The following is a 19,293-nucleotide window of genomic DNA, read 5'->3' on the forward strand; positions in this document are numbered from 1 at the left end:
TATATATATATATATATATAATGCCACAGCTAAAGTGAAATTTAGAATAAGGACGGCCCTGTCTTCAATTTCTTTGGTGCTACTATAAAAAACAAGAACTTCAGCAAACACACGCACACAAATATAGATATATATATATATATATGTATATAAAAGGTTTTCAAAATCTGTAATTACATCCTCGATGTAAACGTGAATGAAGTTTGAGGTATATTTCTTTAGAGGTATTATGGTTAGCTGTGTCGTCCATATTATTGTCAGAAGATATGCGTATGCCACTACACATGCAATCCATCTGTGGCATTTGAGGTGGCTTCCAGCCTATGCAGAGAACAGCAAATATCACTTGCTGTTTAACAGACATTCCTTGACACCTCAAAACTCACCTAGAATGCCCTTTTAGTAGGGTGGAAGGGATATGCCTACACTCTACATTACAGCTTTGTACTATTTTGTGCAATCTTTTTTTCACCAAGGTGGATATGTCTGATCCAGTGAATATACACATTTCGTGAGACTTCTTTCACGTTGAAGAAGAAATAAATCTCAAGACACTGCAGCTCTAGTATAATTCACTGGGTATAAAGAGGTGTGAATTTTGAGCAGCATCAATTTGAGAATTTAACTTGAATATCTCTAGCACGAGGATGGCAAAAGAACACACAAGTCCAAAAAACTTAAATAGGTATTACACTATCTACTTCTGGTAATACTCCTGCACCTCCCACTCTCCTCCACCATTGTACACAAAACCTTCCATTACAACAACAAATGAAATCTCAGCTCCAGAAAAATGTAACCCGTCTGAAGAGGAACAACTCTGTTTAGAGATCTCTCCAAAATCATTATCATAAAACATACATGACTTACAAAAGAAATTATTATATATATAATCAATCAAAAACAAAATAAAACCTCTGAAATGCCCTGAGGTGCCTGGATTGTCTTTACTCAAGCTGTAGGAACATTAGTACGCTTTCCCTGACGCCATGCTGTATTATGGCATATATTCTGCAAGGACACTAAAGGCCCTTTCAAGGCTGATCCACATTAAGAACAATTTATGCAATGGATCTACCCAACAATAATCGGGTCTGATAGAAGAACTGAATGTTCCTGCAAAGTAGCAATCATAATACAGCAAGGACGTGTTCCCTTCAACTGACATATGTGGGAAATAACAGGGTAACAGGTCCTTTCAATGGTAACTACCCTCAATCCTCTCTGCATGCCCAGCAAAAGTAGACTGCCCAACCCATGAGGTTGGAGTTGGGGAGACTTGATTAAACAAGAAGCTCCACTAATGAAATTCACAGCGACGGGAGGAATTGGAGGTCCAACATTGGTGACCCCCAACTCTGCAGGTCCTTCATGGATCTCCAAGGTCTAAAACTACATCTCCTCTCCTTTTTCTTTGCACTTGCTCTGTAATGTGATAATAAAGTTTAACAAATAACTTTACCATCAAGTTAAGTAGTCATGAAGCAGAATGCAAGCAAAGGCCTTTTTGATGATGGAGGCCATAAAGGGAGAGGGGTGAGGCTCATAAGAGGTGATGCTCTTTGCATACCGTTGACATTCTTATACAGGATAATTGAGTATTTATCCAAGTGACCTGAAAATCCCAAAAAAATCACATAACTTCCACTGGATCACTTCCTATCTAAGGAAGCGAAGGAAGTGGCTGAATACTGTACATTAAAGTCCATTAGAGTGAATTGCACTCTGCACTTGGTCAATGGGACTTAAAAGTTTTGCAAAGGAGAATGGGCAAATAACCCAAAGGAAGTGCCAAGAATGCTTCCGGGGTCACCGTCGTTTGTCGGTTCCTGGACATGAGGTAATCCTGGTTTCTTCCCTGACTTTCTGGAGATGAGGTAATTGTATAACGCCTTGAGGACTCCATGCCTGTCCTTCAGAGGTGGAGTCCATCTTCAGTCTTCACCGTCAGAGGGACCAGCTGGTGGAGGGCTCAGCCCCCGGTGTACCCCTTGAGGATGTAGGACTGTGCGAGCTGCTGCTGCTGCTGTGGCTCTGGCTGTTGGATCCTGCAATCAGTTGAACTGGTTTCTGTGCAAACAGCACCCCTATAGGGAAAAGGGGAAGAAGCAAATAAAGTATGTTAGCCAAAGCTGACTGTGGAAAGGCATACTGCCTTCAAGTTTCAGAGGACACCAAGAAACAGTAAGGCTTTTTGCCACTGGTGAACATGCTCACTTATGAGGCATCTCCATCTAGAAAACCTCTAAACAAGCATGTCGAAAGATTACTAGGCATTGAGTTTTGTCATTTAAGTACCACCCAGATTTGAGCGCATTACTTCAAACTATCAGTTCTTAATATAATTCCCAAAGATACTGCCGATTAAGACATGTTCACATTTGAAATATTCACTTCTCAAAGAAACCCCACTTATGAGCCACACATCTGTTCCTGTAAGTGTTTAAATTATGGTATTGGTGATCATGAATTCTTGGCAAAGTTGAATAATGGAGTTTATTGCATTTTTATAATTTATTTTATTTGATGTACAGCGAGCCTACCTCCATGATGCTGCTGCCAACATAAAAAGTAATCTGCAGAACTTGATATTTGAACATGAAGACATGTACATAGAACTATATGGTGAGTGGGGGTCCTATTGAGACCACAGAAATAACAATATGACCGAGAGGAGGGCTGGCAATATGTTCTAGGCAGTATTAGACCACAAAGTGTATGGCTGTATTGGACCTTGCACTTTTTGCAGGGTAACCCCCAAGTTATTTGCCTTAATCCCTCCTGTTTTCTGAATACAGTTTTGTTGGCACTTACCCACTGCTAAACCGTGCTAATGGGCTTGTGCTCTCGCATTTAAATATGGTGAAAGTGGCTTACACCCAATTGGCACATTTAATTTACTTGCACGTCCCTAGTAAACTGGCACTACATATACCCACAGCCTGTAAATTAAATGCTACTAGTGGGTCTACAGCACTTTTGTGGCACCCATTTAAGTATCCTTTTTGAACATGTCTCAAGTCTGCCGCTGCAGCCTGTATGCACTTTTAAACTATTATTTTGACCTGACAAAATAAACCTTTTATCAGACCTCAATCTTCATGTCTAATACACATATGTCAACCCTAGGACAGGACTAAAGAAGCCCATAGGGCAGGGTGCATCGTATTTAAAAAGTTGGAAATGTAACTTCAAGTTTGACATGTCCCGGTAGTGAAAACCTCTCAAATTTGTTTTCCACTAGTGCAATGCCCATCTCCCTCATAGGTTAATATTGGGTTACCGTTTTACATTTAATAAGTGATTACTTTTGATTGGTAATAGGTAGAAATATCACAATCTAGCGCTCTTTTCAATCAAAGGGAACAGATATGATTTGTTTGGTGTAAGCAGAAGTCCGGCGACAGATTTTGAGGGGTCAGGGATGAGTGGGGTTAAGGCGTAGAAAGGGGGTTTTAGGGTTCAAGAATGAGTGGAGTTTTGGTGTAGTGAGAGGTTTACAGTTCAGCGATAGGTGGAGAGTAAGGGTAGAAATGGCCTTCAGGGTTCAGTGATGGGTGTAATTTAGTTGGGATGATGAGTATTTTAGGGGGCAGGGTTCCTTTTTTTTTTTTAGACTTTTATATAGCGCAACTTACACCCGAAGATACTGGGTATCAGAGCGCTTTACATAGCACCAGTTTCGTTGCACATTCATTTTTGTTAGGCAAGGGGAGATTAAGTGATTTGGCCAGAATCACAAGATGTTGAGCGTCATTGCAGAGACTCGAACTCGGTTCCCCAGCTTCGACGTCGATCGCTCTAGCCATAAGGCTACATCCTATCCCCATTGATGATGATGAGGGGGTCAGCAAATTTAAAGCATCTAAAGTGACTGTTTGACAATGCAAGTGGTATAAATCAGAAATAATGTACGATGAAGAAAAGCACTGAAATAAATCCAACAAAACTTTCTGAAAGTAAGGTCTGCAGCCAGTGTCGTTCGACATTAAAATTAATAAGCAAGCAAATGCCAATTTTGATCAAAAAGACATTCCATGAAAGGAAAATGCTACTTACCAGTGTGCATCTGTTCTTGGCATGTAGAGCTGCAGAGTTGCACACTGTGCATACATCGCCACCTAGTGTTTGGCCCGGATGTTTGCAGTTTGTTGTTGTCCTGAAAAGTTCTTTGGAAGTCACAAGATAGGGGACTCCTTCTTTGGACCACATTGCGCATGGGCATCGGTTCCATCCCCAGATTGTTTTTCGCCATTAGGGAAATGATGGAGCTTTGCAAGAAAAGGAAGGATGTCCATGTAATTTGCATCTAATTAAGATAATACTGGAACAGACCAGGGTAGCTTGGGAAGCGGGTGGGCGTGTGCAACTCTGCAGCTCTACATGCCAAGAACAGATGCATACTGGTTAGTAGCCTTTTCTGTTCGAGGCATATGAGCTGCAGATTGCACACTGTGCATAGATTGTATAGCAGTCCCCATCCTTAGCGGCGACCACCCCTATCTGTTGCAGTAGTTTGGAATAATGTTTTGAGAACAGCCTGGCCCACATTAGCTTGTTGCTTGGTTTGCACATCTACACAATAGTGTTTTGTGAATGTGTGCGGTGTAGACCATGTAGCTGCTCTGCAGATGTCATCTAGGGGAATGTTCCCTAAAAATGCCATTGAAGCCCCCATTTTCCTTATAGAGTGGGCTTTAGGAGGAACAGATAACGTACGTTTAGCTTTGTGGTAACAAATCTGTATGCATTTGACAAACCATCTAGCTATTCTAGATTTTGAAATGGGATTACCTATATGTGGTGGTGAGAAAGACACAAACAGTTGTTTTGTCTTACCAAAGGGTTGTGTCCTATCTATGTAGTATAGCAATGGTCTTTTGACATCTAATGTATGAAGAGCTCTTTCTGGCACTGTCTGTGGTTGCAAGAAGAAAATGGGCAGTTCCACAGATTGATTGAGATGGAAGGAAGAAATGACTTTGGGTAAGAATTTTGGATTGGTACGCAGAACTACCTTATTGTGATGCATTTGCAAAAAGGGTTCTTGAATGGTTAGTGCTTGTAGTTCACTAACTCTGCGCAGAGAAGTAATAGCTACTAGGAACGCAACTTTCCATGTTAGAAAATTGTAGTTCACATTTGTGTAAGGGTTCGAAGGGAGGCCCCATTAACCGTGTGAGAACAACATTTAAATTCCACACAGGTGAAGGTGGTACTCTGGGAGGAATTATTATTTTAAGGCATTCCATAAAGGCTTTAATGGCAGGCACTCTGAATAGAGATAGATGTCTGTTTTGCAGATATGCTGCTATTGCAGCCAGATGTAGACTAATAGACGTATAGGCTAAGTTGCATCTTTTGAGATGCAGTAAGTATCCTATGATGTGATAAATAGACACATCTAGAGGATTAATATTGTTGTTGTGACAATATATTACAAATCATTTCCACTTGGCTGCATAATATGCCCTAGTGGTTGGACGTCTATCTTCTTTTATGACATTCATGCAGCCTGGAGGAAGGTTCAAATATCCAAATTCTAGGATTTCAGGAGCCAGATCGCAAGGTTGAGCTGAGCCCGGGTGTCTGATCTCTCCACGGTTTTGCTTTTAGAGGTGTGGAGACAGGTGTAGTTTTCGGTGCAGTACTACCGACAGTTGTAGCAACTAGGATGAGGGTCAGAGAATACTGCTGTAGTTTGCGTACTACTAGTGGCATGAGTGGTAGAGGTGGAAAAGGATATGCAAATCTGTTTGACCAGTTCATCCAGATCGCATTGCCTTTGGACAGTGGGTGTGGATATCTGGCGGCGAAGCTTGGGCATTTGGTGTTTTCGTGGGTGGCAAATAGGTCTATCTGAGATTGTCCCCACATCTGAAAGAATGGCTGACGAACTTGCATATGAAGTTCCCACTCGTGGGTCTGTTGTGTTTGTCGACTTAACAGATCCGCTATGGTATTTTGTACTCCTGGAACATGCTGGGCTAGAAGAAATTCTTTTTTGAGGTATAGCCAACCGCCATATGTCCTGTGCTAGTTGAGATGGTTGCAGGGAGTGTGTGCCTCCCTGCTTCTGTATGTAATACATGGCTGTCATCTTGTCTGTGCGGACTAACACAGCTTTGTTTGATACCTGCTTTTGGAAAGCTTTTAGTGCTAGGAATATTGCTATTAACTCCAGATTGATGTTGAGTAACTTTTGTTGTGGTGTCCACCTGCTTTGCATGGTGTGTTGCAGTGGTCTCCCCAGCAGGACAGTGATGCGCCGGCAGTTAAGATTATCTGAGGAACTGGCTCTAGGAACGGTCGTCCCTTGGAAAGGTTTTTGCTGTTCCACCACTGCAGAGAGCGATGAGTCCGACCGTCTACCAACACTAGGTCTGTCAATTGACCTTGAGCCTGGTTCCACTGACGTGATAAACATTCTTGTAGCGGACGCATTTGAAGTCTTGCATGGGGCACTATGAAAATGCGAGAGGTCATCATCCCAATGAGTTGCATGAACACTCTTGTTGGAAGGGAGTGTTGTAGCTGAAACCTTGTTAGAAGAGTTTGTATGCTGGCTATCCTTGCTGGAGTGGGATAGGCAAGCGCTTTTGAGGTGTTTAATGTGGCACCGAGGTACTGTTGTACTTTGGATGGTTGTAGATGGGACTTGGCATGGTTTATTGTGAACCCCAAGTTGTGAAGCAGTTGTATTGTGGCATGAGTGTGTTCCACGCATTGGTTGTATGAGCTGGCTTTTATGAGCCAGTCGTCGAGGTACTGGAAGACATGGATGAGTTGTCTTCGTAAATGCGCTGCCACCACTGCTAAGCACTTGGTGAATACTCTTGGTGCTGTTGTGATTACGAATGGGAGTACTTTTAATTGATAGTGTTGTCCGTCTATTACAAATCTGAGATACTTCCTGTGAGCCTTGTGAAAAGGAACGTGGAAGTATGCGTCCTTGAGATCTAAAGTAGCAAGGAAGTCGTTTTGCGACAGAAGCGGGAGGACTTGTTGCAGTGTGACCATGTGAAAATGGTCTGACTGTATGAAGAATTGTGTGGGGCTCCACGGGGGTTTGATAGTCCCCCTTGACTGAAGGGTACAGCGTTGGGGAGGCTACGCGGAACAGCGATGTTCCCGAACCGTGTAGGGCTAATCTACAGGTATCCGCGTACTCTCGCAACTAATAAACTACAAATCCCAGAAAACCCACGGTCATGAGACCGTCATAAGTAACCTGGCCGCCGCCCTCCACAGTGAACGAAGCATTAGTGAAAGCAAGCTGTACAGAGCAAGGTGAGCTGTGAGAGGGTTTTAGTGAGTGCACGTAAAACTGGTTCATGTAATGGGGGATTAAAACGTACTCCGGTCTATCTTTTAAACAGTGTATGATACGGGAGGACAACACGAGAGTAATTACGCGGTACACTCAACCATAGTCCGGAGGACCGTGTGCAAAAAGTTGATCATGGAGTGAGCCGCTCCCGAAGCCCGCGGTGCACCAAACGAGGTAGGATTGTTACAATAATCTACCTAACAAGGTTGAGATATGACATGAGCTCACTAGTAGTAATTCCCCCCTTGCCCTCCCCCAGGTCAAAAAGCATCACCGTGCCATAGGGAGACGCCCATACACGGACCAAAAAGCCAGTAAAAGGTACGTCCTGCAGTGTTTTTGCAAGAAGTGACCGTAGGGCCAGTATTGAGTTTGACTCTAAATGGGATTTTTTAATGTCCTTTAGACTGCAGCTCAAGACCCAGAACCAGACATAGGATAACCACGGCTACTATTAAGGTAACATGGACTTTAAATGTAGAAGATTAGAAGCGGAACAATAAAAAGAGGCTATAGGAATCGACACTGAAACAGTGTTCCTTTTTCCTTATACACATGCAGATAGAAGTGACAAGGCCCTGAAGAGAACCCATAACTGCTGTATGGAGTTCGAAACGCGTCGGCAAGAAAGGAGATAAAAACTTAGCAATACCAATAACCATTGACTCGTAGAATTAATGTGTCATGATATCTCCTTTTAACTGTGACTTTGTCCACGACTGTTCCTGAGATTCCAAATCACTGATGGTTATTGAGGCTAGAAATTGTGACTTGCCTCTTGGAACAGTCTGAAACAGATATAGATGCTTTGTTGTGTATAGTGAATGTATTTTTGATGTAATGATTTTTTCTTTTCTTGGTAAATGTTGTGTTTAAGTTGATGTATATATATATATGTTATATTTGTTGTGTTCTCTCTCTGACATGTAAAACTAAGATTTTTTCAAAAAAAAGATTTGAAAGAAAAGGTAAAAATAAATATACCTAACATATCTAACTAAAGTTGATGTGTTGCTTATAACTAAGAGCTAACATAAAAAAGTGGGGTGGCATTTGTGTGAAAAACGTTTATATAAGGTCCAGCCTTTCCCACAGCCTAAGGACCTGACTCCTTTACACTAAAAAATACCTATAATGCATGCATTGTCTGCGGGCATGGTATACAGGTGTGCCATGTCATGTCTTCACTTTTCTCTGCACCATGTCAAGCAGCCTGCAATGGCAGTTTGCATGATTGTGCTGAGGGGTCCTTTAGGGTGGCATAATACATGCTGCAACCCTTAAGTACCCTCTTAAGTACCCCATGCCCGGGGTACCATTTACTAGGGACTTCCAGGGGGTGCCAAAGGTATTGCCAATTAGGGGAACAATTGTACAGTTTAGAGGAATGGATCTGGCACTGGGGATCTGGATAACAGGAACCCAGTGCACTTCAGATAGCAGTCAAAAGCAAAAAGTAGGGGTGACCATATCGAAAGGGCTCTCACATTTTCTTGGTACTTTTTTCAAATCCCACCGAGGCTCACGGAGAGGAACTTTGATTTTAAACTACAGTGACAGTAACACATGACCAAATATCCCATAATTTGGATTTTATTAACAACTGCACTAACTCCGAGGGGAGGTGGGAAAACAGCGTGGAAGATCTAGTATCCACCAGAAACGTTACAGAATGTAAGTCATTTTCCTCTGATGGAGTTCTCTTCCCAGAAGATCCCCACCTGAACAATGAGTCCTGGTGAACATTGTATGTTTCAGGGAGTTCCATTTGGGCAAAGGCACCAGGCAGGGGTGCCCAGTCTGCCCATTGTTTGTGCTGGAGAACAATCCCCTGGTGTTGTCTACAGTCTGACGCACAGATATGTGGGTTGAGATGAGACCCTGGCTGGGAGAATGTGCTGTCATTATGCGTAGATGACATACTTTTATACCTCGCGGACCCAGAGACTGCACAAACAACTTAACTCCCCTCCTGCTTATAGCCCTGCTGAAATGGAGCGAGCAGACCCTTTACAGGTAGGCCCTGTTCTTTTGCAACATGGCTCTAATGGAGGGGGCAGGAGATGATACCTTTCCCAGAGCTCCAAGGTCAATAGGAGTTATCCTGGGACCAATACCAGCGTTACCAACATTTACGTCATCTACTCCGACCATACATGAGGTCCTGAAAGAGGCCCCAGAAGACTCCCCTCTGGAGCACAGAGTTCTGGAGTCACCCCTTAATACCCAATGGACCACTTTTAGGAGAAGTAGGAGGGTGGCCTGAGCAGGCTGGAAGACGAACTGGGTGACAGCATGCAGAGCTATTCGGGTTGGCTTCCAGCTAGTGCAATTGAAACTGCTCCATAGGGCCAAACTCAGACAGATGCTTAAGAGGCTGCATACAAAATGGAACCCTGCTCTACACAATTAGGGAATGTCCTCTTCTTTGGTAGTACTAGGAGGGGATAGGTAGACTCTTGGAAGTCCAAGACTGCACAAACAACTTAACTCCCCTCCTGCTTATAGCCCTGCTGATATGGAGCGAGCAGACAATTTACAGGTAGGCCCTGTTCTTTTGCAACATGGCTCTAATAGAGGCCAAACAGGATTTCATCAGTATTTGGGGGAGCAGTGCAGCCAGAGTAGTTGGAAGGCTAACCGACTGGTGTATGCACTTTGAGAAAATAGTGTACAAGTTGCAGGTGTGCCCTTATAAGACCCAGAGCACTCTTCTCAGGACTACAAATAAATTGGAACAAATCTATTGCATTTCCTCTGTCAGGGTCCTGGGTCGACGCAGTCTAGTGCAGGGCCCTGAAGTGGCAAACTCGGGGACAGACACATTCATGACCGAAAATGTGGGGAAAGTCGAGACTCACAAACAAACATGGTGGATTGCTGAAAGAAACTCCCATTATCACTCGGGCGCAGAGCAGCTCTCTATAAGATGATCCATGTCCCAAAGTTCCTGTACATACTGCAGAACACCAAGGGCCCGATGTAGGTGCCCTAATACCGGTCGGAAACGGCCGAATTCGGACGTTTCCGACCGGTATTACGGTTTTAAGATGTAGGGCATGCATTTACAGAATCTGTATTTTACCGATTCTATATTTACCGATTCGGTAAAATTACCGAATTGGTAAATACAGAATCGGTATTTTACCGAGTCTGTAAATGCAGATGTAGATGGCACATGTCAGAGTGCCACAGGGCTTTAAGAATCGGTATTTTACCACCCAATCCAATTGGGTGGTAAAATACCGAATACAGGTGTGAATGCACATCTGTGCATGCACACCTGTGCAATGTGACACACAGACATGCCCTTAGGGCATGTCTGTGTGCCACATGGCACACAAGTCCGAAATTGGGGTGCAAGAGGGTGTCAAAGTGACACCCCCTGCACCCTTGCAAAAATCGGTATTTACCGAATCGGTAAATACCGATTCGGTAATGACCATTGATTCCTATGGGCTGCAATGCCCATAGGAATCAATGGGCTTTACCGATTCGGTATTTACTGAATCGGTAAATACCGAATCTTAACGATTCAGTATTTACCGAATCTGAAATACCTACATTTCCCCCCTTCTAATTTACCACTTCTTAAATACCGAATCGGTATGATTCGGTATTTTAGAAGTGGTAAATTAGAATTACCTACATCGGGCCCCAAATTCCCAGTGCCCGAAGAATTTTTCAACTCCATTGCATCGTTCACAAGAGGCCAGCATTTGGGTGTCGGGATCCCATTGATAGCATGGGCATCTTTGAAAACAAAGCAGTTGAGGCATTACTCTCCCAGAGTTGAATCCATACTACTGGGCAACAAAACTACAGACCATTAAGGAATGGGCTTTCGCTTCTCAGCAGGATCCATTGGTGTTGGCTGACAGGGTAGCCATGGAACCAGAAAGATATGTCCGTCCGCTGTATGATGGCAGAGGACTACCTCAGCTGCCGACGGCCTCAGCAATATCGGTCGAGTTCTGGCGAACAGTCACAAAAGCATTAGGTTGAAAGGGTAAGATTAGGCTGCGTGCCTTGGAACAGCTGAGGGGGCTACGGTGATGAACGGTCACACTAAATGGGACATGATTGAGATATCCAAGGTGGGGGACATTTGGAGGGGGCAGGAGATGATACCTTGCCCAGAGCTCCAAGATCAATAGGAGTTATCCTGGGACCAATACCAGCGTTACCAGACACCCCGAGGCTATCCTTCCGCTATCCTCCTTCCCCCAAATCACCACCGAAACGTTTCTTAACGTCCTACATAAAGTCAGAAGTGGCGCTCCATCAGATCCAGCCCGATCAGTAAACTGAAGCTAGTTGCTTCCACCATAGCCCCCCCTCTCACCAACCTGATCAACGCCTCTTTCAAAAATGGCACAGTCCCGGCAAACTGGAAAAAAGCCACAGTCAAGGCTCTCATAAAAAAACCGCATCTAGACCCCACAGACCCATCTAATTTCAGACCGATCTCACTGCTACCGGCTATTAGCAAAATTGCCGAGCGAGTAGCAAACCAACATCTTTCTGAGTTCCTAGAAACCAACCACCTCCTCCGCCAGTCCCAGACAGGCTTCAGACCAGGACAAGGGACCGATACCGCACTGTTAGCCGTGGTCGAAGAAGCTAGGGGCATATTGGACGCAGGAGGATCAGTGGCAGTGATCCTCCTCGACCTGAGTGCCGCCTTCGACACGGTGGACCACGCAACCCTTGTTCACCGTCTTGGGCTGATAGGAGTGGCGGATTCCGCATTGGCTTGGATCTCATCCTTCCTTGAAGACAGGTCTTTTCAAGTAGCAGATGGGTACTCCATCTCCAAGGCTCAGGCACTCAAGTGTGGGGTGCCTCAGGGATCCTCCCTGAGCCCCACACTTTTTAACGTGTACATGGCACCCCTCGAGGATGTTGTCAAGCCTTTTGGCATTAAATCAATTATGTATGCTGACGACACTCAGCTCGTCGTTTCCCTCAACCAATCAGACAACGCCCTCTCTAATCTATTCAGTTGTCTGGAAAAGGTGCACCAATGGATGTGCGATTCCCGGTTAAAACTGAACGGGGAGAAATCAGAAATACTCCTCCTGGGAAACCCAAAGAAAATCCCCACACCCCTTCCCTGGCCACCATGCATGGGAACCCCACCATCCCCCAAATCCGAAGTAAAGAGCCTAGGGATATGGCTGGACCAGGATCTCAGTTTTAAAACTCAAGCTAGGAAAACTGCGGGAACCTGCTTCGGCCTTATTAAGATGGCACGAAAGATTCTCCATCTACTCCCCCTCCAATCCAGGAAGCTCCTGGATGCAGGGGCTGGTGAACTCCAGATTAGACTATGGAAATGTCCTATATCTGGGGGCCCCAGCCTCTGTAGTCCACAGACTTCAATGTGCACAAAATGCGGCTGCAAGAATCCTCACAGGAACCGCAGCGAGGAACTCGGCCAAGCCAGCCCTGAGAAGCCTGCACTGGTTGCCAGTAAAGGAACGGGTCAATTTCAAGACCTTGTGCATTGCCCATAGAATAATGCACAATGAAGGCCCTCCCATCCTCAGGCCACTTGTGACAAAACAACAGTCTAGTAGACAATTAAGATCCAACTCCCTCTCCCTTGCAAACGTTCCCAGAATTAGGAAGTCCAGTTCTCGTACAACGCCCCCAGACTATGGAATGCCCTCCCACTTTCCCTGAGGCAAGAACACAACCACCTCAGGTTCAGGAAACGACTAAAGACCCTACTCTTCCCCTGAGCACTCCTCCCATGTTCCCTCACCCTACAGGACCGTGGTCACTAGCGCTGGGATGCCCTAGGGTAGCTATGCGCTCTATAAAACCCAAAATCAAATCAAATCAAATCATTACCAACATCTACGTCATCTACTCTGACCATACATGAGGTCCTTAAAGAGGCCCCAGAAGACCACTCTCTGGAGCACAGAGTTCTGGAGTCACCCCTCAATACCCAAAGTACCACTCTCAGGAGAAGTAGGAGGGTGGTCTGGGCAGGCTGGAAGACGAACTGGGGGACAGCATGCAGAGCTATTCGGGTGGGCTTCCAGCTAGTGCAATTGAAACTGCTCCATAGGGCCAAACTCAGACAGATGCTTAAGAGGCTTGTTGGAAAGGGGATTTTAGAGTTGGCCGAGCGAAGCCGAGAGGCCTCCTGGCGAGGTTCCTTCCCTAGGATCGTACAGAGGAGCAATCACCCCCCTACAGATGGACACCACACAAAGATATGTTCTCAACGTTTTTATCAATACTTTAAGGCATGGTATCGTAGCGATACAGGTGTAACTGGATCCAGGGATCCTTTTAGGTTTAGTCTCTGAGGGAAGGGGGTAGCGGGACAGTCTTGGTACCAGCGTGGTACAGGGATACCCTACACTCAGCTCTCAATCCTCGAGCTGGGGGGATTCCTCAGGGTTGGGCAGCGGCAGCGCCAGCAGGGCTCCAGAGATGGTTTCAACGAAGATGGGCCGCGGCAGCGCCAGCAGGGCTCCAGAGATGGTTTCAACGAAGATGGGCCGCGGCAGCGCCAGCAGGGCTCCAAGGATGGTTTCAACGAAGATGGGCCGCGGCAGCGCCAGCAGGGCTCCAGAGATGGTTTCGGCAAAGGATGAGCCGCGGCAGCGCCAGCAGGGCTCCAAAGGTGGTTACGGGTTCCACGCGGATGAGTTAGTCTCGGTGTCTCTCGACTCCAGGATACAACTCCTGACCTGCTCCAGAGCGGCCCCAGATATAGGTCTGGCGTCCTTTGATGTCCGGACCCTCGCACCTGGGGGTCGGAGGGGCCGGGATGAGCGTGTCCAGACACCAAGCAGGGGGGTGGAGCCAGCGCCCAGGGAGGCCGGAGGCGATCGAAACCAGGCATCGGGGGACGGTTGGAGGACCATAGAAACTCGTCCCCCCATTGATCTGCCAAGTGGCCTCTTTACCACCTGGTCGGATCGTGGTGCCTCGATGTCGGGGCTTCGCTGGGTCTGCGGCCGGGGTCGGGCCGAGGCCACGGGGCCTGGTCGTGGAGGGTCCAAGATGGAGTCTGGGTTTGAGATGGTGGTCCGGGATAGGGTTCGTACCAGCTGAGGGTGTCGAGGAGGGGTTGCCGAGTTCCAAATGGGGAGCGCCGGCGGTTGCCCGGAGGGGCGGCTCTCGTGTAGGGTGGATGGTGACGCCCTCGGCCGGAGGACAGGGGTCAAAGTAGTCCAGGGCCCGCCATACGAGAGGAGTGGGACCACGCCACGAGGCCGGGTCCAACAAGGCTGCATACAAAATGGAACCCTGCTCTACACAATTAGGGAATGTCCTCTTCTTTGGCAGTACTAGGAGGGGATAGGTAGACTCTTGGAAGTCCAAGACTGCACAAACAACTTAACTCCCCTCCTGCTTATAGCCCTGCTGATATGGAGCGAGCAGACCCTTTACAGGCAGGCCCTGTTCTTTTGCAACATGGCCAAACAGGATGTCATCAGTATTTGGGGGAGCAGTGCAGCCAGAGGAGTTGGAAGGCTAACCGACTGGTGTATGCACTTTGAGAAAATAGTGTACAAGTTGCCGGTGTGCCCTTATAAGTTCATAAGGTGTAGGGACTCTTGAGACAAGCCATGGATGACGTGTCCTGAGAATAAGAGGAGAACAGACGCAGGGCGAGTCCTGGTGAAAATGGAACTCAATGTTTAGCGAACCGGAGGAGGGTTTGCGGGGGGTGTTGGCTTAACAGACCGGGTTTACTGTAATTTGTTGTATGCCTCACAGAGATCATTATGTAATTGGGATATGAACAAACCAAATTGCCCTCATTTATTTCCATACTTGTTGCTGTAGGGTGGCCACTTTCCACCCGGTTGTACAAAAAAATAAAAATAAAGAGGATCCCAAAGTGAAAAGTGGGCATTAGGACATGTAGACCGACTACCACGGGCTGCCATACATTAGTCGCTCTGAAAAAACACATTTTCTATCAGGATTATAATTGAAAATAAAAACTGTTCATACAGTCATAGAGGTTATACTGACCGAAGGAATTAATCCACCTTCTACTTTCAACAAAACGTTTGTCCAACAAAAGTGCACGTTTTAATGTTGCATTTTAATTCATTCTTGAAAGAAACTGATAATCATGCTGTGTACAAAAGAACAAGTGCTCCAAGTGACGCTCAGCGAAACTGCCTTTTTGCCAGAAAAGCGAAGGTAGCACCCTTCTTTTTTTGTTGAATGTGTGCTCTAGGTTTACTACCTTATCTTTGTGTATTTGTAGGTATGGTTCTTGCATGGCGAGTGCTTGCAGGTTGCTCGCTCTGCGAAGCGATGACATTGCGATTAGGAGCGCTGTCTTGAGCGAGATCAACTTTAGGGCTGATCTCTGGGGTGGCCCCAATGGTTCCTTCATCAGCTGAATAATCACCAAGTTTAAGTTCTAGTTCGGTACTGGTGAACTCCTTGGTGGGGCTATTCTTTTGGCCCCTTCTAGAAACCATATGACCACGGGCACAGTGACACAATGTTTTACTATTATCCCCTTTTGTAGGTTACTATCACTGGCAGATGTAGCTTTAAGTGATGGCTAAGTTAGGCTAATGTCTAGTAAGTATGTAAGGCATCTGATGACTGTTCTGTCCAGTCTTGGAAAAGGCCAGATCTTTGGCACCATCTTGCGAATTTCTCCTATTAGGCTGTGTAGAAGGAGTAGTTTCTGTCCTGTAACTCCAGTTCTGTAGTAGGGGTATTTCTGTTATAGTCATAATCTAGTGAATAGTCCCGCCCATGTGCGTGGACCCGGAGCAATCAAAAATAATCTCTTAAAGTGTCGAAAAAAAATGCAGAACTGCACAGACACTTAAGAGAGAATTTAAAGACATATAATGCAGCCTATAAACAGGCTACACTGTCCAGTACTTCAACTAGAAATTCCACCAAAAATCCACAAACAAAGCCTGTCCAGATTTCCCTTGCCTTCAGCAAAAACCCACTGGAATGATAGATAGGAAGACATGGACAGACAAGCCCCATAGGCTGCCATTATGTGGCTCAAAACAGGATACTGTGCCTTTAAGAGAACTTTCCAGAACTTCACAGTATCCCAGAATGCACTGCAGGTCCCTTTTACTTTCAGTTCTTTTTGAAGGCGTAACACGCCAGACCTGTAGCATTCCGTATATGAATATCTCTCCACCGGGGAGGAGGGCGGGCGCTTATGACTATAACAGAGATACCCCTACTACAGAACTGGAGTTACAGGACAGAAACTACTCCTTCTGTAGTAGGGGATCTCTGTGTATAGTCATAATCTAGTGAATAGAATGGCAAGCCCATCCCCACACCAAAGCGGCGGTGGAGAAAAGAAATTAACACCACTATTGTGCGAACAAATTCCGCAGCGAAGCCTGCCCAACCTGAGCATCTGCCCTGGCATCAGTGTCCAGACAGTAATGCTTAGCAAAGGTATGAACCGACTTCCAAGTGGCGGCCTTGCAAATTTCTGCAATCGGCACATTACGGAGCAAGTCTGTCGTGGCAGCTTTGCCCCTGGTGGAATGAGCCTTAGGCTTACCTCCTAAGGTCTTATTAGCTTTCTGGTAACACAGTTGTAAGCAGGACACAATCCACCTAGAGATGGACTGCTTAGAGGTCGCAAGACCCGTCCTGACTGATCCATAATTGATAAACAATTGGTCTGACCTACGAATACCTTTGGTCTTATCCAGATAAAATTTCAACACCCTCCTAACATCCAGGGAATGTAAAGACCTCTCCCCTGGAGATGAAGGGTTCTGAAAAAACGTAGGCAAAGTTATAGTCTGGTTGACATGAAAATCAGAAATAACCTTGGGAAGAAATTTAGGGTGAGTACACATAACAACCGTAGCAGCATGAAATACAGTATAAGGTTCTTGGCAACACAACGCCTGAATTTCGCTCACCCTGCGGGCTGATGTAATGGCCACGAGGAACGCCGCCTTCCAGGACAAGTGCTGCAACGAAGCCTTATGAATGGGTTCAAAAGGCTCCTTCATCAATCTGGACAGCACCACATTCAATTCCCATGAAGGCGAAGGAAGCCTGACAGGAGGGAACACTTTCTTCAAGCCTTCCAAAAAATATTTGATCACAGGGATCTGGAAGAAGGAAGTCTGTGAAGGGCTTTTCCTGTAGGCAGTCAATGCAGCGAGATGAACCTTAATGGAATGAACATTAAGGCCAGACCGTGCCAAATGTAGAAGATAAGGAAGGATGACATCCTCCTTGCATGTCGTAGGGTCAAAGTTCTTGGACACACACCAGACACAAAACCTCTTCCACTTGTAAGCATAAGATGCCTGGGTGGAAGGTCGCCTAGACTCCTTAAGTATGTCCATGCAATCTTCGGGCAGATTCAAATTGCCATACTGCACTATCTCAGGAGCCATGCCACCAAACTCAAGGACGAGAGGTTGGGGTGCAACATCTGCCCCCCGAACTTCGTGAGAAGGTCCGGCCTGCACGGCAGCCGTATGTGCGGAAGGAGCGACCGGTGTAGAAGGTCCGTGAACCACCACTGCCTGGGCCATTCCGGGGCAATCAGGATCATCCGTGCCCTGGACCGGGACAGCTTGATGAGCACCGCTGGAATCAGGGGAATGGGCGGAAAAGCGTAAACAAAGCTGTTCGACCAGTTGATACAGAGTGCATTCCCCAGCGTCCCTTGCTGGTAGTACCTGGAGGCGAAGTCTCGGCATTTGCTGTTTTCGGCGGTGCCGAACAGATCTACGTCTGGAGTCCCCCACCTTTCGAAGACTTCTCCTAGTACGTCGTCGTTTATGACCCATTCGTGGTTTTCCTGAATCAGTCTGCTCACCTGGTAGATGGGTAGCCGTTATCGTCAGTCCTCTGGCCAGAAGCCAGTGCCAGATCGTCTGCGCCTCCCGAGACAGGGTGTGCGATCGACCCCCCCTGCTTGTTGAGGTAATACATCGTGGTCTTATTGTCAGTCTGTACAAGCAGAGAGTTGGTCTGGAAGGACGGATGAAAGGCCTTCAGCGCCAAGTGAACAGCTCTGAGTTCCAGGAAATAGATGTGATACGTGGACTCCATCTGAGACCACGTTCCTTGAATCTGTAAGTCTCCCGAATGCGCTCCCCAGCCGTGGAGAGAAGCATCCGTCACAATAGTCTGAGTAGGAATGTCCTTGTGGAATGGAACCCCTCTGAGGAGATTCTCTGCTGAACACCACCATTTCAGAGACTGAAGAGCATGCAGAGACAGTCGTATCTTGTTGTCCCAAGATCCTTTACTCTGGTCCCATTGGTCCTTTAAGCACTCCTGCAGAGGTCTCATGTGTAGTCGTGCATGAGGAGTGAGGAAGATACTAGAGGCCATCGACCCCAGTAGAGAAGACAGTAGAGATCACTGTCGTAGATGGAGCGGTCATAAGAGCCTGAGCCTTCCGAAGGATCGATCGCCGTCGCTCCTCCGATGGAGACACGCTTGCTGACAGCGTATTGATGGTGGCTCCCAAGTACTGAATGCACTGGAACGGGACAGACTTGGACATGTTGATGTGCAACCCCAACTTGTTCAAGAGAACGCACGTCTTCTGGAAGTCTGCTTGAGCTTCCGAGAAGGAGGAGGCCTTGATCAACCAATCGTCCAGGTACGGGTAGACAAACACCTTGTTCTTCCTGAGGTGAGCCGATACCACTGCCATGCACTCTGAGAATGTCCTGGGCGCACATTTCAGCCCGAATGGCAGCACTGTGTATTGATAATGGTTGGTGCCGACTTGAAATTGCAGAAACTTCCTGTGTTTGTACGCCATGGGCACGTGGAAGTACGAATCCTGTAGGTCTATGGCACAAAGCCAGTCCCCCTGTTGCAACTGAGGAAAAATCTGATGCAACGACAGCATGCGAAACTTTTCTCTGCGAATCCACTTGTTTGCTTGTCGCAAATCCAGAATGGGCCTGAACTCGTTCTTGTCCTTCTTGCAAACC

The 19,293-nt window shown here is 46.4% G+C and overlaps 1 protein-coding gene across 3 annotated transcripts in view; it reads right to left on the minus strand.

The window, feature by feature from the left end:
• Positions 1-805: 805 nt before the first annotated feature.
• ARID3B (AT-rich interaction domain 3B) overlaps positions 806-19,293 on the minus strand; it is a 418,853-nt gene continuing 400,365 nt past the window's right edge. For 2 of the 3 annotated variants that reach the window (XM_086959349.1, XM_086959351.1), the window contains one exon: positions 1,797-2,087. In XM_086959349.1, the coding sequence (XP_086815475.1) occupies positions 1,948-2,087 (140 nt within the window). In that variant the 3' untranslated portion in view covers positions 1,797-1,947. Of the gene's footprint in view, positions 2,088-19,293 lie in introns of all 3 variants that reach the window. The other variant, XM_086959348.1, reaches the window with a different exon arrangement.

Source organism: Lissotriton vulgaris, chromosome 2_2, assembly GCF_964263255.1.
Source record: "Lissotriton vulgaris chromosome 2_2, aLisVul1.2, whole genome shotgun sequence".
Lineage (NCBI taxonomy): Eukaryota > Metazoa > Chordata > Amphibia > Caudata > Salamandridae > Lissotriton > Lissotriton vulgaris.